The 25,053-nt window shown below is 36.7% G+C and overlaps 2 protein-coding genes and 1 pseudogene across 3 annotated transcripts; all 3 read right to left on the bottom strand.

Annotated features, from left to right (window-relative positions):
* Positions 1 to 1,299, bottom strand: part of LOC103480425 (serine protease 27-like) — a 5,457-nt pseudogene extending 4,158 nt beyond the window's left edge.
* A 4,288-nt stretch (positions 1,300 to 5,587) lies between these two features.
* Positions 5,588 to 9,022, bottom strand: LOC103480403 (serine protease 33-like). Of its 2 annotated transcripts, none has more exons than XM_008435336.2 (6): positions 8,776 to 9,022; positions 8,469 to 8,489; positions 7,797 to 7,959; positions 6,982 to 7,241; positions 6,735 to 6,883; positions 5,588 to 5,963 (listed from the first exon to the last, which is right to left on the bottom strand). In XM_008435336.2, exons 1-6 carry the CDS (start codon positions 8,828 to 8,830, stop codon positions 5,616 to 5,618), a joined length of 996 nt encoding a protein of 331 aa, XP_008433558.1. In that variant the 5' UTR covers positions 8,831 to 9,022; the 3' UTR covers positions 5,588 to 5,615. The 2 variants fall into 2 exon arrangements, with proteins under 2 accessions (XP_008433558.1, XP_008433557.1); XM_008435335.1 differs by having other exon boundaries at positions 6,964 to 7,241; positions 8,776 to 9,021.
* A 4,202-nt stretch (positions 9,023 to 13,224) lies between these two features.
* LOC103480398 (serine protease 27-like) lies at positions 13,225 to 18,857 on the bottom strand. The gene is made up of 6 exons (XM_008435331.1): positions 18,785 to 18,857; positions 17,158 to 17,181; positions 16,509 to 16,671; positions 15,232 to 15,488; positions 15,012 to 15,160; positions 13,225 to 13,914 (listed from the first exon to the last, which is right to left on the bottom strand). Exons 1-6 carry the CDS (start codon positions 18,837 to 18,839, stop codon positions 13,558 to 13,560), a joined length of 1,005 nt encoding a protein of 334 aa, XP_008433553.1. The 5' UTR covers positions 18,840 to 18,857; the 3' UTR covers positions 13,225 to 13,557.
* Between the last annotated feature and the right edge of the window lie 6,196 nt (positions 18,858 to 25,053).

Here is a 25,053-nt window from a genome sequence, read left to right as displayed (position 1 = left end):
ATATAATCATGGCTGTTTAGCTGAAGTTTTTGCCTCTCATATTTAAATGTTTCTGGTACATTTTAAAGAACAAGTCAGAACAATGTCTGAAAGTCTGCCTTCATGATTTCCTGTTAGAGGAACATTAGTGGTCAACAAACTCCTTCATGCACCTTTAGTTGCACATTTTAATTATCATTATTTAGTTAGGCTTTCTTTAATATAAAAATTGGTTTGATAATGCAAAGTATTGGAAATGTGACAAAAAAACTAAAACTGAACCAATCTGTAAAACTGGAAGTACTTTTTTGCCGCATTGCAGCTCTTGAAGGACAGAAACAATTGCCTTTCCAGTGTACACGCCGCTGTCCTTGCATCCTGAATTAAATGTGTCTGTTTCAGAGAGCAAACTGCCATAACTCATATGCTTTTATAGAGGTGGGCAGATTTGCTGTTGATTTATTTGAAGTGAATGTGATTACCAGTACGTGGCTGCTGTTGGGCACATTTTCAGAAAAGTGGTTGGTGCATACTGTACTTTTTCCATGCTGGTTTTACTTTTGAGTACTAAATGAGCGCTGAATCTGTTGGAGGTCTTACTGGCTCATTAGGATTTATTTTAAATCTAAATTACTATTACTTTATTTATAAAGCACTTTAAACAGTAGCTGTGATGAAGTGTTGTACAGATAAAACCAATAACGGTTTTGGTTTTTTGAATGTTTAAAATATTTTGATAATTTTAGACATTCAAAATATGGAAAGCACAAAAAACAATATCATACCATAAACCATAATGTGATCTAAAGGGAGTAGGAGGAAAAGTGTCAACATGTTTAAAGCTATAGAAGGAAAATCTGACTTGCAAAGAGTTTTAAACGTGGACAATATGGGGGCACATTTAATACATAATGAGAAAACGTATAATTTTGGAGCGGCAACACTAAAAGCTGTGTCTTCTAAAACGAAATCAGGATTATTCATGTATTGTATCTCAACTAATAAAAGTGAGAACAATATTTAATAAAACTTGTTCATTTGAAATGAGGATGTAAATGTTACATTTTTACTGTGTAAATTGGTCACAAAGATAAAACATCATTGAATAAAATGTGACTAAAATAGCAGCGCATGTAGGTTTGTCTTCTTATCTAACTCATAATCTACAGAAACCTTTCCACCATCTATGTGTATAAGGATTATCAGAGACACGTCATTAAGCTACATGAAATGTAACATATGAATCATGAAACACTCATTCTTACCATTGGAGAACAGAAGGATCAGCACAAAGTATCCAAACAGGTTTTGGAGAGCCATTTTTAAAGAAAAGATACCCTCAGCTACAGATGCATGCAGATGCTCAGCTCCACTCCAAAGAATTCATCTTTTATACTGTCAACCTCCTTAACACATGCAACATGAAAGGAAACCTGTTGGTCGTGTTGTCGGAGTTGAGTTGGCCTATTATGAGACCAGATGTCCAATCAAGGAAGTAAGTTATTTTTATCATGCAACATGTTTGTTTTCCTTTCATGTTCTAAAGATAATCAACAAAGTTCATTTTCCTAATCTGAGCACCTCCGACTTTTATTAACAAACGCACAGATATTTTATGTTTTACGGAATAATTCAAGAGTTCTTGACCTCTTAAGTACTTATTTTAAAAGCATTTTTTAAAAAGTAAGGAAAGTTTTTACTAAATGGTTGTGATTGACCATCAGTGAAGCAGAGGAGTATTTATTGCCATTACCTCAGACATTGCTCAGCTTCAAAGTACTTTCCTTATTGTTTCCTTGTAATTCCCACTGAGCCTTTTGTCTTCAGCCCATCAAAACCGGTCTGTTCTCTTTGCTACATCTGTCAGTGAAACTATGAAGCATTTACCAGCTCATCATTTCACCCCGTCCCCAGTGAATTGTTGCTGTTTTAACTTTGTTCTGTTTACCTCATAAAATGACCGTTCTACCTGCCATATCACCCTGACATCAAACTTTCCCATGTAAAAATATGATGTCAGTGTTTTGCTTCAACCATGGCAGCAGAAAAATAAAAAGCTTGCCATTTCATTTGCTAATACTCCATTACCTCTTGGTAATACTAACTACCAGTGTTAGGAGTAGCTGTCATTGAAACACTGGTAACTTTTTCTTTTGCACAAATCTTTAATATTCTGCTGATGTCAAACACATAATTTTACAGTTGCAGTGTTTTCATTTAATAAAATTAAAACGTGAATAATTTTGTCATTCAAAATTGATGTAAGCGGTTACATGAGATTATGTTCATAATTCAGCCATGGCGCTAATGCTCATCATCTATCATCCAATCAGAAGAGACGTTGGCATCTTATTCGGGCATTGGAGCACATTGTCCAAAAAAACGAAAACAAACCATCATCCTCTTATCACTTCCTGTTATCGTCTTTGTTGCTTACAGCAGCAGTAACATCTGCCTGTTGATGTGACTTGTCTGATACCAAAGAAAAAAGGTCTTCTCATTTCAGTTTTTCAAAATACCTTTATTTCAATAGAACCAAAAGAACACCTCAACAAAAACCTACTGAAAATTGAGGGGGTTTTCCCCCCAAAATCGCCGTGTTTTTATTAAGAGAATTTTCATAATTTCAATTTGTGTAATTCTATGGGTAATAGAAACCTTGATTGCTGACATATTTGAAATGGTGACGTCAAGAAACGACTTTAACAAAGCTCAGGCTACTGCTCTTTAAAGAGAAAACAGTATTGTCCTAAATGGAAATGAGGAACAGACAGACGTTAAACCTGATTTCATTCGTATGAAGGAAGTTAAATAAAATATTTTCCACTCATCCACTTGTGGGAAGACGTTGTACAATGCAGCTAGCTGCCTTAACAATTTCCCAACTCTGAATTAGTTTTCTCATTGTAAAAATCATAACATTTGAGTTGCTTGGAAACACTCTTGACCTTTGCTTCTCTGTAAGGAAAGTCTCCTGGCAGGCTTTTGTATTTACTTTTCTCTAGGAGTGCAAACCTAGATTATCATTACCTTGACAACCATACAACTGTATCTCTGTTTGGACCAGCCTGAATGTATACATTTGTTAATCTGCCTTGACGGTGGCATAGTTGCACAAATTCACATTCTTACATAAAAGAAGCAAGTCACCTAGATGTGTAACAATAATTAACCGCCGTTCAACTCTTATAACTGTTGGATATTCTGCGTTTGTTGATTTTGTTTAGCCTATGTTATTAATTCCGTCTTTGCACAGGAAAATTTCTTGAGATTCATCGTCTCATATACAAGAGAGACCCGTTGCACACATCAACAAATTACATAAAAACAATATTACAATCTAAACACCTACATTGACAGAAGGGTTAACAATGATAACAAATACAAGTGAACAAAGACACATTTTTAAAACCCTTTATTATTAAAATGTTAAACTCCCCAAGTGTGACCAAATTGGACACCTTCAGAAGTTCAGTACGCACTGAAGGAAGACTGAATGTGACAGTCCTGAGAGCAAAGGCCGTGGTATTGATTCTTGTGTGAAATGTAACATAAGAATGATTAAATCAGATGGAGGCTGGATTTGTAAAGCGTGTCTTTGCAAGAGTGTCTGTGTAGAGGGGGCCATTTAACTGAAGTGCAATGGTGATAAATCCAACAGTGTCTAACAGACATATAGAGCACCGTAATCTAAAATACTCATAAGTGGTAGAAACAAGCTTGTTTTGAAAAAAGAAGCCTAACATCTTCTGTTTATTCAAAAATGAGATGCTCTTAGTCTTATTTGCCTTCAGTAGCAATCTAAATTTTAATAGTTGAGACTGAATGACTGATTTTGCCTGACAATAAATTACTGAATCAACATAAAAATGCAGAGCTGCACTTGTAAGACCGTGGCCCAAATTGTTACTGTTGGTGTTTGTGACAGCCGACCCTACTGTCACACAGACCTGAATGGTAACTGTTTGTTTTGTTCATCCTTAATATTAATTTAGACATTAATTAGTGAATAGTTTWGATTTTTATTKTTGAAAATTTTCATTAGYTTGACTTTTTAGTTAACTATTTGAAGTGCACRCATTTAGTTAACTTTATTTGTCAGTTCTTTATATTTTTGTGAAAAGCAACAAATTAATTTATTTGTTTTGAGTTACCAGTTTCCTTTGGAGCTGCTGGAGGGTCACAGAAGAGTTCCAGCTAATTGACATCCATATATGGCTGGCAAACCTCCTCAGCGGGCCGTTTGCCAGGGGACGGGGAAATTTGGTTTTCTTTAATTTAATTTGACCAGTTCTTTAATGTCTCTTTTATTTGGTAGTTTCAGTCCAATGTTTGTTAAATTTAAAAATTTGGTGTTGTATTGATTAGTATTTGTTTAAGTTTTTGTATGTTTAAATTACCCCTTGTGTATCAGCTGTGGTCTGATCAGCCACTATTTAAGTTCCCCTCATGTCTTATTTGTTAGGTCAGTTTTGTGCTTGAGTTCTTTGTGTTACTACCTGAGTTGGAGTTTGTTATGTTGACCTCAGTTTTTGCGCCCAGTTCTTCATTGTTTAAGTATTTTTGAACTTTTTTGTAATAAATTAAGATTATTTTTGGATTCCATTCAGCGTCTCTCTGGCTGGTTTATGCAAGAACCCTCACAGCATATGTCCTAAAATGGACCCCTGTGGAACCTCCCTAAAAATGTCCATGTAACTTGATGTTTGACAACCACATTGTGCACACCGTTTATGGCCAGTCAGATAATTTAGTAACCACAATCTATTCAGTAAACCCATATGTCCAAAAGCCTTCATAACACATTGCTTGCTGTGTGTGTGATCCCACCACATATTGAAAAGATAGCCCAGCATTTGATTGGCTTTTAAAAAGTTTAAACTGCCTGGCAGTCCACCGGTGACACTTGGCATGTATTCAATGCTTCTAAGACCATCTCTGCAGGCTCTTTTATTAGCGGCTGTGTTTGCAGTCACACAAACTGCATTCACATTGGGATGTGGTGCATCATATTACTGATGACTGACAAAAGATTTGACCAGTGTTTCTTAGGTAAGATGAAAGTAATCATCAGGTAGGCCATTTGAGTTTTAACCTTGCCACAATCTTTTATCATTTGTTGTTTGATTGGTAATGAATATCATAAAATCCTAGATTTTACATATATGATAGATTAATTATGCACAGTCCCCAAGATGCTTGATTACTATGATTCAAATTTGTAAAATGGGTCAAAATGATGTAAGAAAACTTAAAAGGGAAGAATAAAATTTAAAGGTTCAAACTACTTATTTCACAGCTTCAACCTAAATCTGACAGTGAAGAGAATTTGTGTGAAAGTTTTCGTAAGGTAGAAAATTACACACTCGTATATGAACTGCAGCAAAGCTCCATGTTGACAGAGCGTATTAGTGCACTCAGGAAGTCGCTACGTATTAAAATGTTTTCTTTGCCAAAAAACAACAAGAAAACATGGAGAGATGCTGCGAGAAACGTGATTCTTTGGCCAATCGTTCTCTAACCAAAGAATGATTGGAAAGACTTAGGTTTTCATCACTACCAACAATCCTATCATCAGTGGTGGGAGGCATATAGGTAGGACCACATATTTGAGCACTCAGGAAGTCACTGTATATTTAAATGTATTCTTTGCCAAAAAATACATGGAGAAATGTTGCAAGGATGGAGAACGCCATTGAGTGATTGAAAGGACTCAGGTTTTCACCACCAGCAAGAGCTTTCTCGTCAACCGACCCTTCGAGGTTACAGAAGTAACTTGAATCCTTGTCACTGCCAGAGGGAGTTAAGGTGAAGAAGCTCGGTTTCGCGCCAGTGACCATGTCTTTGATCCAACTCTCATAGTTGGACACTCGAGTGTAGATTCCAGGTGTCAGTGGAAGGGCACAGCCTTCACCCATGCTCACAATCCCAGCCTGGACCCAGTTGCGGCCCTTTTTTATCATTAGTGGGCCCCCTGAGTCTCCCTAGTGAGAAACAAGTAGTAGAGCATGTAAAAATTATTTTAAGGAATTTTCCAGGGAAACATTTTTCAGCAGAGAAACCATATAAATAAAAGTATCATTTAAATACTAAAACTTGATGTCAAACGTTACATTACAAACATAATATTGTATTTGAGCAGTAGATTTTCTTGATGCTTAAACATTTACCCATCTTAAAAAACAAGTAATCGCATTGATGGTTGACTGACACATCGCATACACAGGTTTAGATTCAGGTGTTTGTCAGATACACTCTTGGGTTACAGTTGCCACTACATCCATCTTGTATGGATGTAGTGGCAACTACATCCATACAAGATGTAGTTGCCACTACATCTTGTATGGATGTAGTATCCATAAATTCATGCTATAAAAGTCATGCTATAACTGTTATTATTTATGCAGATGTTGGCTGTTGTGGTCTCTTGTTTTGTTTCTCTCCCTTTCTGCAGATTGAGGTAGACTTCAGTGGTGTTGACTTGTTGTCTTTATGCTTATTTCTCTTCTCTAGTCAGTTCTCATTTCCTTTTAAACCTTTTCTCCACCTGTTACACTACATTTGAAATAAACGCTAAGAAGTTTCTGAAGGTTTTGTAAATCAAATGGAGCGTCATGGCAAAAGGCGTAATACTCCACTCGTGAAAGTAAATTTGTTGGGCCTCACCTTGACACTCAAAACGATTTTGAGTGACATGCTGCTTGATAGTGGGTGTTTAAAAAAAAAAAAAAAAGAAAAGGAAAAAAGATAGTTACCTGACATGAGTCCTTTCCTCCACTAAAATATCCAGCACATATCATGTTGTCTGTGATTAAGGTAGACTTTTTATAGTAGCATGAACACCTCTTTCTTCCAACAATTGGTACATCTACCTCCTTCAACTTGCTGGATGATATTCCGGTTGCTGTGGTTTTTTAAAATAAAAATTAAGAGCATTCGTGTAGAATTAAGAAGGAAGAATTAAGTAAATATTCTGTATCTTACCAGTTGTGCGTTTCTTACCAGTCACACCAAAACCAGTAACCCAGGCCTTATCCCCGTCATAGAAATTACTGGTTTCAGAAGGTAAGCAGATTGGTTGGATGTACTTGGTGAACTGGACAGGTTTCGAAAGCCTCAGAAGACAAATGTCATTGTTAAATGTCCTAGAGTCGTACTCAGGATGGCAGATGATTTGAGCAAGTTTTACATTCAGCCGATGGGGGCTGGTAACATCCAGTTCTACAATACCCAGTTGGACTTCTGTGATGAAAAGATCATACCTTAGAAACAAAAGTACAATCATTAATTTGAACTTTTGACCTGACGGTAAACTTGGTGACTAGTAGTCTGAGATCTTTGTCATAGTAACTGAACAAATAGTCCAGGAATCTTTTATGCCCGTATTGCTGAAACGAGGCTTTAAAATAAAATTGTACCCTGCTTCTGTATATCAAATATTACTTAATAATTATACTAAAAATTAACCATGTGTAGTTTACAAGTTGTCCCAATATAATCTTTGAATGGAACATGCGTCACAAACAACTTGGCTACAACAGGTGCAAATTGGCAACATTAGTTTTCGAGTCAGTAAAATCCTGTTCCTATTAAGAGAAGTTTGTTTTTATTCCTGCTTGGTGTGACTTCTATCCAGACAACACATGTTTAAATCAATCAAGTTTATTTATACACATTTCAGCAAGAACTTTTTATTATGTGTGCGACCCCACTGGACCGCACGCATAATAAAAAGTACCTGGGGTCCAAATGACCCCAACGTTTAGGACAATGGGAGGGTTAAAGAAAAAACTGGATATGCTTTGTCAACCTCTCACCATGTTACACAGTGTGCAGCGGTCAGGACCCATTGATTGTTGATCAGCGTTCCTCCACAGAAAGAGAAACCATTCTGATGCAAACTTGCCTGCCACGGCCACCTCCCAAGATTTGCATCTAAACCCCCAATAATTCGAGAGCTGGCCGTCAGACGGCCACATTCTGACAACGGGGAAGAAAAAATAAGTAAGAAAGGACAAATGCAACAAGTTCTGTAATAAAATATTCCTTTTACTTTCCATGTCTATGTAGAACGTTCAGTGTTCCATGGAACAATTTTTACCTTTAAGATATGTGTGGTTTGCTGATTTCTATGGGTTTTATTTTTTTATTTTTTTATTTAATTATTTTAAATAATTTATTTCCTATGTTCATTTACATCTGGCATTGTTACTTACACTAATAAATGAAACAAAACTGGTAAAAATGCATGGGTGTTGAAACGTGTTTCATGTTAATTCTTCTCTTTGGCTGCCGTTATAATGGAGGCAGAAATTATGGCGGCTTTGACTGAGCTCCAATTCGCACACAGGTCTGGTGACACTGGCCTTTGGAAGGGATACTTTCTGGTATTAAAATATGTGACATTAGTGTAACTTATCTCTCCATTTGCTGCAGAAGAGGGAAAAAAACATTCAAAACTTGCACAACTTCTCAAACTGGATGCTTACCAAACGGTTGTGACTGACAACCTGGAACACAGAACAGAGGAACAGCTTCATCTCAAAATTAGGACAAAAACAACATACATTTAGTGATACGTGTTGAAACTGACCACCACTATTCCAATGTTCAAGGCAGACTTTAAATAATATAACTAGATGGATACGCATACGTTTTGTAGATAGATTTTTATTTGAAAAATAGAAATACATAGTCAAATACCTTTCTCTAAATATTGCTAAATTCAAGTTTGACACTATGAGACACATTTTAATGTATGTAAAGAAATATTTAAAATAAAATCTTATTTCTTACCACTGTACAGCAGAAGGGTCACCAGGACAAACCCAGTCATCTTTGGGAAAGCCATTTTCAAACTCTTCTCAGGTCGCGGTGCATTTTTTTCCCTCTCTTAGAAACAGGTTATACACTCGAGTTTCTTTTTTGTCGTGCAAATGCTAGACCTCCTTACAAGTACCAGTCCATGCTGTCATGATCCTCAGGTGTTTGGGGCAGTTTGATTTTTGTTTGTGTTTCTGTTATGTACTTGGGATATTCAGAGTTGCTATAGTAACGGTAGCCTGGGGAATAATGGGTAGGTTAGAACATGGCAGTTGAAAACTTAGTGGCTGATCAACAGTGGATGTTAAACAACACAACAAGAATGATGGTACTTCATGTCTTCAATGTTGATAAAAAGGGATTCAAGACAGAAGAATTGAAGAATTTACTTTCTTTCATTATTTTAATATTTTAATTTCTCTATTAATTATTGTTAGTAAGGTGGTAGAGCTTGTCAGTGTAGAGTAGCTGTTCTCAATGTGGGCGGTACTGCCCCCTCAGGGGCGTTCAGAGGACGGCAGGGGGCGCTGGCGGACATTTTTAGAATGTCCGCCAGCCTTTGGGGGGCGTTTGGTCGAAGGTAAACTTTACACCTTAAATGCACAACAATGCCAGTTTAGACTTTGAGCAACTTGGTAAAACTGTATTGTGTAACATTAAAACATGCTTGGCTGCAACTGTATCGATGGCAGCTCTTCTATTCAGTGTTTGTTAGCTTCTGTTAGCTTCTTGGCGCATCTCTGTTCTCCTGCTACTGGTAGCTAAAATCACGATACCCTCACTGTGTGTCCCTCTGAAAAATGAACCCATTTAAATAAATAAATAAATAAATCCTTCCATGGGTGATACCACGATAGAGAGCATACATTTTATAGCGTTAACACCGGTGCTGTAAGTGGTCCGGTATGAAACGGGGGTGATAGAACAACACAGCACTTTTAAATTTCAATAATCAGAATGCAGAGAATGTTTCTGTTGTTTTAAAAGATCTATATCAGTCTGCCTTTTCCCCATCGATACGCTTCCCGACTGCCCTGCATCATAGGGGCGTAAAAAAAAAAAGACGCGCACATTGCGCAAAACTCTGAAACAGGAGAAGCGGAACATAAAACGGAGCAACGAACTAGATGTGAATTATGGCATAAAAACAGAGAATCCGACGCTGAACAGTGAAAAATCAACACATGATGTGAAACACATGACGATTAGGCAGCGCAGCAGGTGATGAGTGAAGATTACTGATGGTCAATAAACGATAAAATAAATCTAGCAACAGGAAAGAAACTAAAGTGGACATAGCAATAAACCAAGAGAGGATAATATTAATCAAATGWARCTAAATKGAAATGAATGAAGAACAAAATGCMAGAATAAACTAAGAAACTAAAGTAAATACAGAGGAATAAACTGGTATGGCAAGACCTTTAGAGCAATAATTAATACAGAGGACTGTATGGCAAGAATAAACAGACACTATTTCCAGATAAAAGGTGAAATAATATTGTTGAAGGTCATGGGTTTGTTGAGACCATATCTAATACTGAGAATAAATATATCTTGCAGACCATAACAGTAAATAACTGATCAATTATTTATGTTTTTAATTAGATTTGATATATTTATTTCTTCAATATTATTTTTCATGTCAGTGCTAATGTCATGAGGCTGRTGACTCCATGACACTTTCAATTTGACTCATTAGGATTTGATTAAGAATCAGATTTGTTCTTTGTAAATTCTGTCCAGTAAAACTATTAATCTATAATTAATAGACAGGTCTATATAAAGATATAATCCATGTTTCTGTCTCATATTTGTATGGCATTAAAAGGATCTGGAACTTTTGTTTTTCCACTGAAAGCTCTGGTTTGCACAATAAATGCCATGAGGGTGAAATTTTATGGATGATACTCTGATGTCCCATTCTCCTGAAGGTAGCACAGAGCTGCACCACCAGAAACCGACAGAAACACTGAAGAAGAGCTATGATTAATGTAGTTACAGTTCTATCCATGTTTTAATGTTGCAGAGCTCAGTAGTTTGCAAATAGATCAAAGTTTAAACTGGCATGTTGAACATATTTTATCTGGTCATTTTGTGGAATATTTAACAACTAGAAAATGGCACAAAATAAGAATATTTTTTCCACCCTGACTGGCTGCTGTTAGGCCTACTGATTTTAACTTGAATGTTCATTGCATTTTTTGTAGACGCCTGTGAAAATAATTTCTATTCMCATGGSTTTTTTGTTCTCTGGGAAATTATTTTTGATGATAAATACAGAAACAAGCATAAAAATCAAAACATCTACAATAGTGATAGTAATATTAATGATAAAATAATGGTCAGTGCAAAGTAACCTGCAAATTCTTTGGTGGGGGGCGGTGAGGGACCTGGATAAAGGCTGGGGGGGGGCTGGGCCAAAAAAGGTTGAGAAACACTGGTGTAGAGCTTAGTTGATCTCCTCCGTGTTACCTTATAATGTCCCTTGTGTAAATATACACAATAATGTAGTTTAGATAGTCTGGCTCTCAGTAGATGGCGATAATGTACCTAAATATTGGATCTTTTGGAAGGAAGCAACCTGTAGCCAAAGAAAACAAAGAAAAAACAAACTGAACTGGAAACTTGTCGCTGCCCAATGAGGAACTAGACTGTCCTGTTGTGGCAACAAGATGAGACGCTGTTCCAGTCTATTTGAGCTAACCATGCTAATGCTAGTAGTGTCACCAATATGTGTCTCTTGATAATCTTTACAAGCTTTCTGAAACTTGGCTTAGCCTGATTGGAAGTTAACAGAAACCTTTTCATTTGAAAATGAACTATCTTTGATTTTCACTGTAGAATGTCAAATTTAATTTGTCTGCTAATGGCTTTATAGTTCTTCTCAGGTAGATTATTGGCAATTGCTTCAAATAATTGCTTTGTTTTGGTAATTGCTGTGGCTTTTCCTTCTTAGCATTTTTCTAACATACATTGTATGCCCCAAACAGCAGACTACTGACACTGGTTTAATTATCAACATCTGGAACTTCTTTTCTGACGAAATCAACAGTTTTCCATCTTAAATTTGTCTTTGACACTGTATCTCAGGAAGTTATCATTGTACTATTAAAAGTGAGTTTGGATTTCCTTTGGTGCTTTTCATGACTGCTTGTTTTACTTTAAAACTAAAGGTTTAAGTTGTTGCTGATAATGTCACGTTAATTTTCGCTGACTATTTACTAAGTCATTATGAAAAAAAAAAAAGCTGTTGCTTTTGTAGATTTTTACATCTGTATCTTGATGGATTATGGATTCGTTGAACTGTTGTACAGTTCATTGGGTATGATTTTCAAGATTCCTGGGAATCATAAAAGAATGAGGAAGGTTGCACCTAAAGCCCTGTAGAACTGGTTGTTCAAACGTAGCTCAAAAAGTGTTGTATCGATCGTGGCTTGTTTTTATGCCGAGTTGAGAGTAAGAGTCAAAACAGTTTGTGTCCAGGATGTGTGGAGTCTGCAGCGATTTTTAGCCACCCTTTTCCTGACCCTACGTCATGAAGGTCAGCCTTGGATGACCTCCTCTGCAGACCTGTTGCAGTTTGGACCCACCTTGTTTTGTGCATGAGCCAAACCATACAGCAATGACCATGTTTTCTAAAAACCACAATGAATCTACAGTAGACGGTGATGAAAACAGATGAACCAACTTTAATAGAAAATTTTGATAATTTCTTTTAAGAAATTATGGTGTCAAGTTAAGCAAACATAAATAATTGCGATATAATTACATTTTAACAAATTAACTGCATTTTGTTTAAGTTGTACCTCCATTCTCTTTCAGTGTAGAAGCCCATTATCATCTCTACATTCTTGAGCGTGTTTATACACCATGAGTCTTGTGGGAAACTCCTCAGAAAGAAGATATACTTTTTGATACTTTGAAATTGATATACTTTCAGTTCCTTTCAGAAATCATGTACGGAAAGTAACCGATATACTTTTCAGAATAAAATCCCTTTTTTTTTTTTACCTCTTTGCCTAACAAGATAATGGACCATTCCTATGTTCTTAATAGGTTTAGCTCTTAATTTCCATACCTCCCACCACCATATAACTGCTTTTTATTTTATTTTCCCTCCCTTCAGTGCTTTAGATATGTGATATAAGGACAGAGCTGGGCGGTTTGGAAGTACATTTATTTGATTACTGTTCTTGAGACTTTGTACTTTCGGTATTTAATTATCTTTGAAAACACCCATTCCAATACTTTAACTTGATTAATATTTGGACAGAGCTTTGTTTGTTGGACTAATATTTGACCAGCACGATCAGGACTTTTGACTCAAATAATGAAACAAACCACACATTAATGTTTACGACTGAAAGTTACTCGTTTGATTTAGTTTTCATGAGAAGAAAAATTGCAGAATACACAAAATATTTATAATTTGCCAAGGATGTTTATTTTTGTCATAAATGCATGCAAATCAAAGGACTGTATAAACAAACCTTTAAAGGAAAGTACATCAGCCAGTGACAAATCAGATGTGATCATAACATTTAACCATATATATAAGTACAGAATTAACTGTTTAATTTGGATTGAATACAGATGATGATTTTAATAGTAAAGTTGAGATTCTACTTATACACCTTTGTGTTAACATTTTTTCAACTAAGCGAAATTAATGGCAACTAGCTTAGTTGAATCCAGCTACAAAGGTGCAGCACAAGAAGAGGCAAGCTTTTTCTTTTGTTGTTTTTGCAACATTTACATTCCACCACTGCCGACAAAGACATGGAGAATGAGCGCAAGTGCGGAGAGAGCCACGAGGTGAGTGAAGTGACTCAGGTTTTCACCACTGCTAAAGAGGCTGCCATCAGTGGTGGTGGGAGGCATGGTGGTAGGGCAGATGAACGACAAGTCAAAATCAAAGCCTTCGGAGATGAAATCGACAAAGCTCGGTTTCATGCCAGTGACTGTGTCGTTGATCCACTTCTGATAGTTGGACACTCGAGCGTAGGCTCCGGGTTTCATTGGAACGGCGCAGCCATAACCAAAACTCACCACCCCACCTTGGACCCACGCAAGACTGTTGTACATCACCAGCGGTCCTCCCGAGTCTCCCTGTGAGGGGAAGCAGAAGAGATTAGAATTTTACTACTGCTTAAATTATTTTTTGTGCGAGTTGAGATTTGTTTTTTCTTAAGCACGATAGAATGTACATTGTGCAAAATCTGCTTGGCCTGATTCTCTATAGGGCAAAAAAGTTGAGCTAAAATAAATCCTTATAAATTGGTGGTGTATCACCTCCCAGAATGTAACTTCTACAAAAATGTTTTTTTTTTTAAAACATGCTTATTAAAACTATTACCATATCATGACAGTAATATGGTGACCCTTTCTCACTTCAACAATTCACTAAACACAACATATTCAAAAACACAAAATTAACTGAGCACATTTACAAATTAAGAAAACACAGATACTAAAATAGAAGAGCTAGATATTGTTGCTGATAGGAGGACACCACTTTTGGCTTAACAATGAGAAGTTATTCTTGCTTTGGCGCGTTTGTTAAAAATAAGAAACTTTGACACAGCTATCAAAGTATATTTTTGAGTCGGGACACAATGCAAAGCTCTGCTTCGTTCTTTTTCCTGAGTGATAAGCTTTGTCTGTCTTCCTGCCCATCTAAACAGGGAGTGAATGCCAGAATAATTTCATGGATCTAAAGTGAAAAGTGGTCTCATTCAATCAGCGATGACCAAGGTTTCCTGCTGGGATCTCTTCCATTTCGTTAATGTTGTTTTCTTAATTGGTAATTCCGCTTAGTTAATGTCACTGTTTTTGAATATATTGTTTTTACATTTGTAGTTGTGTTTGATGAATTGCTGTAGTAGTTTGCACTTCAGGGCCACCGTATAGTAGATTATGAGACAGATAATCTGTAAAATGGTCAAGCTCCTCCACCCGCCCCTGTGTTGCATGCGAGTTGCTATCACTCAATAAAAACTAAAAACCTGCCCTGCCTTTGCCAACATCTCATGCACCAATGTCTTGTCCCTTGAGCAGATTGAGGATACAGAAAATGGACGGATGGTTTATTCAGTGAGGTTCGGTCATAACTAGGCTGGACATCATACCACCGTATGTTTTATAGAGTTGAGAAGATCCATGTACATGACAAATCACACACACACACAAAAAAATAACCTAGTCACCTGACACGAGTCCTTTCCTCCCTCATCAAGGCCAGCACACATCATGTTCTCTGTGATGGTGGCAAAGCCTTGATTGTAGCATGAGCACTTGTTATTTCCTATGATCGGTATTTCAACCTGCTGCAGGATGTCAGGGAAGCTCCTATTACCTAATGAAAGAACAATTTTAGCATTTTGTTATATGGGACTTCAGAAAACACCACCGTTTGAGCTAACTTACCAAGGTCACCAAAACCAGTGACCCAGCTGTTGGTACCCTCAAGAAAGGTGCTGTTATGTGAAGCTAGGCACACCGGCTGAATGTAGTCTGTGAAATTGACGCGAGCCGACAGCTTCAGCAGAGCGATGTCATTGTCGTAAGTCTGAGGGTTGTAATCGAGATGGCTGAAGGATTGCACGATCCCCCGAGTCACTTCATTGGGGTTGGGGTCCGATAAATTGTAGGCACCCAAATGAACTTGAGACATGAGGATGTCACTATAATAGACAAAAGTAACAGAATGAGTTGTGAAATCAGCATTTAGAGATTGTCACTCACTAGGCGAGAAGAGTAACACTATTTTAACAGTTTTGCTCAAGGAAAAATAGAGAGTAGCAATCTAAGAAATTACTCAAGTGTAACAAAGCATTTGGTAAAGACTACTAAACTACTGAATGGCTGATCAAATCATCGACCATTAGATATTTAAAAATTATGTGGTCAGACAGACCAAAATGTCATCACATTATCTGTATGGACTACTCGCCACAGAAAAACATCCCCATCCATTGAAGCTTGCACCATCATGCTTCACCATAGGGATTGTAATTGGGGATTTAAATGTTTTGTGGTCTAAAGCAGCGGTCTGTAAGATTTATGATTTTTTTTTTTCTTTTATCACATATTTCTTAAAATTATCACAATGTTGTGACAGTATAGTATGAGACAATCTGTAAAAAAATCAAACACTCTGCCTTCTCCTTATGGATCTGCTGTTGCCTGAACAAATACATTGCTCTGTCATAAACAACCAATCAGAGCCAGGAGGAGGGTCTTAGTGCTGCTAAACAATCAACCTTGTTTACATGCTGCTCACACCCTCCCCGTTTCTGTCTGCTACGCTGCAGCTGGTTCACCACAATGGAGGCTGTCTGAATGCTACGGCTAGTTAGCATGGCCGCTGGTGAGAGAATAAATCATTTTCTTGGTACTGTAAGTTGTTTCTCTTCCGTTAGCGTATACAGGTGTGATTGACAGCGCTAAGGCCCGCCTTCTGGCTCTGATTGGATGTTTTCAACTGCGAGCGGTGCATTTCTTCAGGGAGAAGGGGGAGGAGCTCTGTCTTTTCACACATTAGCTCATATTGTCACGACATGGAGACAGTTTTAACAAATATGTAAACTTATTTCTGTAACAGTTACATACTCTAGCTTTAACGGCTACCAGAAAAGAATGTGGAAGTAAATCCAGACATGATCAAATGATTGCAACCATCCCCAATGAGACAGAAATCTCACCCGTCAATGCAGTGAGCCGCGGTCAACACCCACTGGTTGGTGATCAGGGAACCTCCACAGAAGTGACCATTTTCTCCCTGTATGCTGACCTGCCAGGGCCAGCGGCCCGGAGATGCATCCTGGCCCCCAACAATCCGGGATTTTATAGCTACATTACCACACACTGTTACGGAAAACAAGAAACGATAATAAATGTCATTAATGTCGATATTTAATGCAACAAAAAAATTACATGGTGTATAGTTTCACCAATAGAAAGTATACCCTCTTTAATTAAAGACCAGATCAGCATAGGACAGATTTCAAAATGTCAATACTTAAGCCAAATTTATACAAAACCCAAACCAATTATACTTCAAAAATTGTTCTGTGCAAAAATTTGTAAAACTATAGAATTTAAAAGTTATACAAATCTGAAAATAAAATGAAATGCAAATTTTATTTGATTGTTCAAATGGCTCTATACGTTGGAATCACTGCTAAATGACGCACTCGTTTGATAGAGTTCTGATTTTAACGTCGCACACCTACTACTCAAGTAATCCAAAGAAAGAACACCATTGTCTTGAAACGTGATGTTAATACGCTCTAATCTGAAAACAAAAGAAGTAAACTTGTAGAACATGTAGAATTAATCTTTGAAACTTACTTGGCTGCTGTTGTGCCTGACAACCTGAAACAAAGACCAAAGATGAGTTTATTAATTCAAGAAACAACCGTCTCCAACCTGAACAACGTGTCATTACTCACAATATGTTTTGAGTTTTATTTTCTATCCTTTATGTTTATAGTCCATTAGATTCTAATCTCAGATTCATTAACTACGAATGAGGACCCAGTTTGTGAAGTTGGTGTTTTTTTGGTTTTTTTTGTTGTGATAAATTTATTCAGACATCAGGTTAAATTTGCATCCAGTACAAAATAAGCAAACAATTATTTGTGAGGAGCAGTAATTAGTTTGCAATCAACTCAACTCTGCTGGCTGTAATACTTGATCAATGTGGCATTTTATTGGTGGCCCTGGCCAATTTTAACTATGTTTCTCAATCTTGTAAATATTGTTTTGTTTTTGAATTTCAAGGCAGAAATTGAAACGTTTTATTTACGATCATGATTTATTTCAAAGCAGAAAAAAGCACGTTGTAATTGTCACAGCTTCTTGCATATTGATTATGTAAAGTAATGCATCTAAAAGTTCCACATATGTAGGCAGGATATACCAGATGCCTTGATTTAAATTTTTAAAATTCTTATCATTAGACAAAGTACTGAACATGCATGTGATACTTTTAAGCATCACACTTTTGACCTTCATGCGCAAAACATTACACTCTATAAAAAATAGAGGATACTCCTGAGAGATAATCTGCAAATTTCTCAATTTATTTCAAGTATTTTTTGCAATAGGAATTGTGCAATAAGAATACTACCGAGTTAGTATCGGTATCGTATCTATTCAAGCATTTTAAGATCGATACATTAGTGTCAGATTCCTTCTTGAAACTTTGTTTTATTTTGGTATTATCGTTTCTCAACTCTATCTTGAAAAGATTTTGTTTTGATTTGTCGTAAAATTAGATGTTTTTTGCACTTTGTTTTAGAAAATTGCTCACTAATATTTAAATATGAAGTATTTTTGTAGACACATATAAACTTTGAGTTAATTTGCTCAAATCGAGGACAGAATTCGGACAAAGAAAAAAAAAAACACAAGAGCACCTAAACGTGAGAAGTTTGATAGTATATCAAACTTAAATAAAAAGTGTCAGTATTGGCAATACTGACCCTGGATTTGTATTTACCTGGCATTGAATACTAAAATATACAGAATTTATCACTTCTACTGATTATATAGTTGGGCTCAGATTTCCTTTGAGAATAACAGCAAAAAAGATGTAATAAAATTTTGACAAATGTCCTCCAAAATGAATAATGAAACAGTTTATTAGTAATGTGCGTTCCTAAACTACTTTCAGAGTTGAGCATTGTACAAGTACTGGCATTGTGCCAAAGGAAAAACTTGTTAAACAACCTTCAAACGATTTAAAAACAATTTGTTAATCAAAGTGCATATTCTCTTAATTTGATTTAATCAGTTTCACTTTGTACAATTATTTAAATGCTGGAAAAGTAAGAATTTGGTCATAGTGGCATGTTGTTTAGATAGAAAATAAGTTTTTCTCCCACAACCATGTTGAGTCAGATGATAATTATCAGAACAGTAAATAAAAAAGAAATATATATGAAGAGAGCAAGTTTGTAAAAATATGTCTTACCATTGCAAATGAGAATGGTCAACACAATGGACGCAGAAAGTTTTTGGAGAGCCATTTTCAGAGTCTCTAAGCACTCATCACAAAGTGTCGGACTTTAATAGTCAGGCTTCAGATGCTTAGCTCCGCCCCTAATGTCATCCATTCTATTGACTTCTGACCTTCATTTTACATAAGCCGTATGACAACAAAGATTGATGAAAAACATGTTTGTCCTCATGCATTGGTTAGGTGGTGCATTGCGCAAAAGACACAAAAGATGTTCAGTGAAGCAACAATAGATTGTAATCAAAAGGGTTTTTTTTTTCCCGCTCTTCTTCATCCTCATTGTTCCCTTTTTGTCTTTGCCTTCACTTAATCAATAATTTGTAATTCAAAGTAACTTTGTCTCACCTTTCTCAACATCTTTCTACCCCAACCTGATTAATCAATGGTGTATTCAGCAACTTTCTTTCTTTTCTTTCCTAGAAAATCAATTGAGATTTTAGAGTCACTTTGGTCTATTTTTGGTCTATTTTTCTCTTAAACATCCATTCTTGAAGGAAGGAAGAGACTGGGTTCAAGTGTTATGGGTCTTTGAGATTAGACGTTTTGTGTGTGGACTTCGATGGGTTTCCTTAAATAGAAAACTTTAAGCCAATTGGCATAATGAGCTGAACTTTTCTCACTGTTGGAATCCATTGAAATGCATGTAGCTGCATCTTTCTGTAAAAGTTGGAGCTGGGCAACTTTTATACCTCTGGAAGATTTCACTATTTTATCACTCAGACATATTTAGCCAAGAGTTTCTTGTTGTGACAGTCACTAGCAACAACATAAGGCAGTTTTAAAAATAAACTCTTTTGTTCGCACTTTGTGGGTCTTAATGGATTAGAGACTGAGGGAGGATATGCTGTAAAATGTCCTCGTTTTTCAATGGCATTTCCACAAAATATGTAAGGTGATTCAAAAGGCTGAAGCAGAAGGGCAACACCCTTAAAATGCTGTTCAGCTAGGTGGAAACAATGTACAGTACTTGGAAATCTTCTTTACGTCAAAGCTGTGTATACACTGAGGAGCCATGACATTACCAATGACTGGGCTAAGTGAGTTACGCTGATTGTCTTTACAGCATGGCACCTGTTGGTGAGTGGGGCATCTTTGGCAGCAAATTAATGTTTTTGTAGGTTGCATTCATGATTGGAGTATGCCCTGCATTTAAAATACACATAAAGCTTCTGGTTCTCAGTTAAAAAGTGTTGGTTTTAGAGATTCTTTAAATGTTGACTGTAGTATCGAAGTGAAGCTAAAATGTTTTCTCTGACTTCTGGCTCTGCTCTCCTTTGGTCAAACTGTATTCAGAGCTAAAGCAAAAGGTGGAAAAGTCCAGTACTGCAGCTTTTCGATGCATCGCTTCTCCAACACACCTGAATCTTATGAAACATTATATGCTTCAGTACTTGCTTCTTTTTTTTCTTTTTTTTTCCACCAAATCTTTTTCTGGGTGTCCAGATTTCATGATTTCTTTCTATGTTTGTAAAATCAAAATGCGAGTACCTCTCTCTCAAACCGGGGAAGACCATGGCCTTGGAGGCACTGATCCTCATCCCTAGCAACTTCACACTGCTCTAGTGAAAGCTGCAGATTGTGATCTGTTGAAGCCATAGATACGATCATAAGGCCCTAAACTCCTTGGCTCTGCTACAAATTCTGTCCATAAAAGTTATGATCAGAATCGGTGACAAAGGGAAACCTTGACAGACTCCTGAGTTTCCCCCTGAAAACTTGCTAAGCCCGGTACTCGGGGCGCTACGGCAGTAATCCAGCTACCTGCTTTGTTTTTGAGTTAAAAAATGTTTAAAGTTGACAGGAAATTTGAAAATATAATTTGCCAGTTATGCATTTTTTGGAAGACTGGAAGATTAATACCTAAACACCAACTATAAATCCTGGAGTCCAATTTTTACTGGAAATGAGCCTTTTGTGGTGTTGACAATGTGGACCAGGTTCTGACACCAGTCATACAGCGACTTAACAGACTTGGGGACCAGGTCCATATATTTGAAGTTGCTTTTGCTGATGATAGAATAATCTTGTCCTGCTATAACCATAAAAAAGAGTCACTTTTATGTTGTGTGCTTAGTAAAAAAAAAGGTTTCTTTCTCTCATTTTAATGCGTGGCAGATCAATCAAAATCCCAATTTTCCCAGCAAAGCAGAATGAAATATGACCTCAAATAGGAGGGCAAACACAAACAATCAGATGCAATGAATAACAAAAAAAGAGAATATGAATAGAGGACAGAAAATCATTTTCCTAATAAAACAAAGTAAACAAAAGGCACAGTTAATTGTGTGATTGAAGGCTTGGCTGATACCGAGCTTTTCATCATCAAAGGAGTGTGAACATAGAACATAAACAACTTGGGTAAAATCAATAAAGAAAGGAGAATTCAAACAACAAAGACAAGCCATGTCAGTGCTATAACCATAATTACCTTGGTGGATGCAGGAGAGCTCTGAATTCTGCATGTCTGGGATGTAATTGTCTCTGAAAATCCTGTGGGACACCAATTATTCACTTCATCTTTATCTTATTGCAGCTTACAATTACACTCTGTGTTGGATGTGTTAATCAAATGGTTATATGTATGAACTTTACCTCATTTATCAGGCCTAACATATCAAAAATCTGTTTTTTTTTTACACTATAATTGTGAAATAAATCAATTGGATGTCTACAAGTGGCAATTTATTTATTCAGAAACAGAAGATTCTAAGATTTGTTGCACGATGACAGCAGTTGTCCACATTTGAGCAAGATTAATTTAATAAATCCATCTTTTGATGCTGCAGGCTCATGTTTTAGTGAAAATTAGCTGTTATATGATTTTCAGGATTTTCTTTCTTATATCACCCTTATGCCCTCATTTCACTGTTGCATTGACATTGTTAGTATAACATAGGAATCTGCATTGGCAAAGGACAATCATCCTTCAGTCATCTTTCTATAAATTCAGAGCAGCATACCTATTTTAGTTACCAATGAGGGCCAGGCTGCCACTGGTTGTTGGACATGTCCAGAAGTTTCATGACATATGATGCACATGCCATGTGTACCCCATGTGTAGCACATATAGCAGAATAAGTTTGAGCGCTAGAATGAGGTTGATTTTCAGTTTATTTAGCAAAACTACAATGGAAACACTTTTTCATGTCACACGAGTCATGTGACGACTGGCGGAAAAGATGAAGATGACAGGAAGTGGTAGCAGCATGTTTGGTAACACTTTACTTGAAGGGGTGTGCATAAGACTGACATGACACTATGAATATTGTTCTTTGAACTTCTACAAAGTAAACTTGCCAGCTCCTTAAAATCTTACGTATAAATGTTACATTATTTAAAGTCTTTTAATTTATACATGCTGAAACCATTATGTCAAATTTAGTAGCGATGATAATCTCAATAAACAAATGCTACATTTATATATCTGTGGTCTATGTTAAAATATTAGCATTTATGGGGCCCCTGAAGCTCTGGGGTCCCAATGGAGCTGCTGACTTAATTTGGATTTAACAGAAGTAGACATAATTGATATTCATTTTAATTGTATTTTTTGATTAGTTGTTTTTAAGACTAGTTGTGGGTTTATATAGCAGTTCACTGATAATGTTTTCCCGTAACATAATACCCAGTGATATTTTTACTTCTATTGTCAACTTAACATCTTTTAATACAAAAACACGGTGGACCGCCTCAGCACCCCGACCACCGGGCTTAGCAAGTTTTCTGGGGGAAACCCTGGATGGAATTAACTCGACTGCACTCATCCTCCAACAAGAAGTCCCCCATTATCTTCCACATCAACAAGCTGAATTTGCTGCAATCATCCATCACTTTCATTGTTGCCAAGCTCATCAGTTCATTGTTTTGTTCCCAGATTTGATTAATGCGGTTGGGTTCCTATTGTCCCAATAATATCACATTGATTCGTTTTGCAACTGCAGCCCAACAGTTGATCGTAACCATTTCAGCTTTGGTTTCCTTCACGGCCAACATATTTTTATTTTTTTTGGTTCTCAAAGCAAGGCCATTTGAAGGAATCTCCTTCACTACCTTGATTGGTTCCACCTGAACTCACAACAAGCTGATTTGCGACTGTGCCATTTGCGCTTTGCAGATGTGTGGTGTTTGGTATGTTTGAACCACATGACAAAAGACTAAAATCCTCTTCAAAGCCAGAGGTGCGTGAAACGGTAAATTGACAGCTGGCAAATCACACGTGGCGTGAGCACAAGTCACGCTGGCTGAGTGCAGAGAATGGATTTTTTTTCTTTTTTTTTTTTTTTTCTTTTAGTATGTGCACATGGTGAGATGCTGACTGTCATATTTTCTTCTGACATTCATAGATGTCACCCATCTGTTACAGTGTTCAGGTGGGGGAATGATTGGAATGTGATGTGGACAGATGCTTGATTCTGACTGTGTGAATTTGTACATTGTGTTGCGAAACTGCGTCCTGATTTTTTGTTTTTAAATACAACCACAAATTTCTATTCCTTTTGTTTTGGACTTTGTGTCTTATCTCTGTGTCAAATTGGCATGGAAGAAGAGTGAGAGAGGTTTTAAAAAATATTTACGAGAAAGTCTGTAAAGGTGACAGTATTCATTGCCATTTGATGTGATCAAAATAGCCATCAGTGCACTGTCACTACCTGCATTTCCAATGACTGTATAATTGTGCAATTTGACATTTTAAAAAGAATTGTGTACGCCAATGTCAAACAGAAACTTACAATAAAAAGTTTTGCCGCCACAATGAGGTGTTTTTTTTTTTTGTTTTTTTTTTTTTTTGTCCATATTGAAATTGGTATAATTGCAAAACTGCAATGGGAACACTGTTTCTGCATCACATGAGTCACATAATCAAAAAACGGATGTTACTACTGGCAAAAACCACAAAGACAGGAAGCAGTTGGAGGATGATGGTGTGAAGTGCATTTTATTTAAATGACTTATCGCGTGAACAAACTCATTCACGTTTGATTCTAATTGCGCCTCTTACTTAATGGAAGCACTTCAACTGCAACGTTGTTTTTTTGACATTAGCAGAATGACAAAGTTTCATGCTTCTCCCCGACGATGACTATCATTGGTTTTAGCGATGGTAGTGACTGTCGGGAAGCAGCGGGGAGATGAAGGCAGGATCTTGCACTCGAGACGTCAAAGGGTCTATAAATGAGAACAAACTATAACCGTGACATAAACTGCAGCTCTCCTACCACGAAGCCACAGTGCCAACAACAAGCCTTTGAAGTTGCCAGTATCTTCAGTATTATTTCTGTTTTATGTTTCGGAGATCAAAAACGGAGCAGAAAATTGTGAATGTTTTCCAATCTCTGAATATGAATCTGCCAAGAAACTTATTTGGCAGTAAATCATCTTTCGTCGCCGTGAACGCTATTAACACTTCTGCAAGACATTTTGCGGCTGCTAAAGACTTGTTTGCAGTTGTCAAGTTAAATTAGAAATCATCTGTGAAGACACAAGTCACTTTGAAGTCAAGCTAAAGAAGGCTTCTGAGAAAAATCAACGTTTAAACCCAGCAGCGTTTTTTTCTTCTTTTTTTTTAAGTAGCAGCTTTGATTTCTCTAGAAGTCAAAAGATGATGGCTGATACAAAACAGACAAATGAAGCGTGGAACTTCGTCTAAGCCTTTTACTGAGAAAACCGGCTGTGCAGCCTCTGTTCGCCTGCGTGTGAATCACTTCAGAAATGTGATGGAAGCATTCAGACTGCGCTCAGCTGACAGGACAGGCATCTTGGTAGAAGGTCGGTGATATTTCTGGAGTTCCCAGAATTTCAGGAAATTGAACCTGGGCGGAGGTTCAAGGTCCTGCATACAAAGGGGCAGCACGAACTTTGTATAACGAATTCTTAGAAAGTCATTTTTCTTAATACGTACAAGAATACAAGAAAGTCTGTAAAGTTGACAGTTTTCAATGCCGTTTGATACGATCGTAATGGCCACAAAAATAGCCATGGCAAAAAAAAATAAATAGAGGAAACAATATTTAAATTCTTATGCTTTATTCACTTTGTTATATCGTTGTTTACAATATGTGCTTTTTGTACAATTCAATCATTTTTACTTGCATACTAAAACATTAGCACGTAATATTTTAACGTGTAAAACAAACATGCTAATTAGAAACGGCAGAAAATATTCTATTTAGCAGTATTTGTATCTTTATTAAATGCTGTGTAAGTGTAGAATAAGTTTGCATGGC

This window comes from Poecilia reticulata, linkage group LG18, assembly GCF_000633615.1.
Source record: "Poecilia reticulata strain Guanapo linkage group LG18, Guppy_female_1.0+MT, whole genome shotgun sequence".
In the NCBI taxonomy this organism is placed as follows: Eukaryota; Metazoa; Chordata; class Actinopteri; order Cyprinodontiformes; family Poeciliidae; genus Poecilia; species Poecilia reticulata.
Note: the sequence above shows the minus strand (reverse complement) of the source record. Positions and strands in the feature narration are given on the sequence as shown.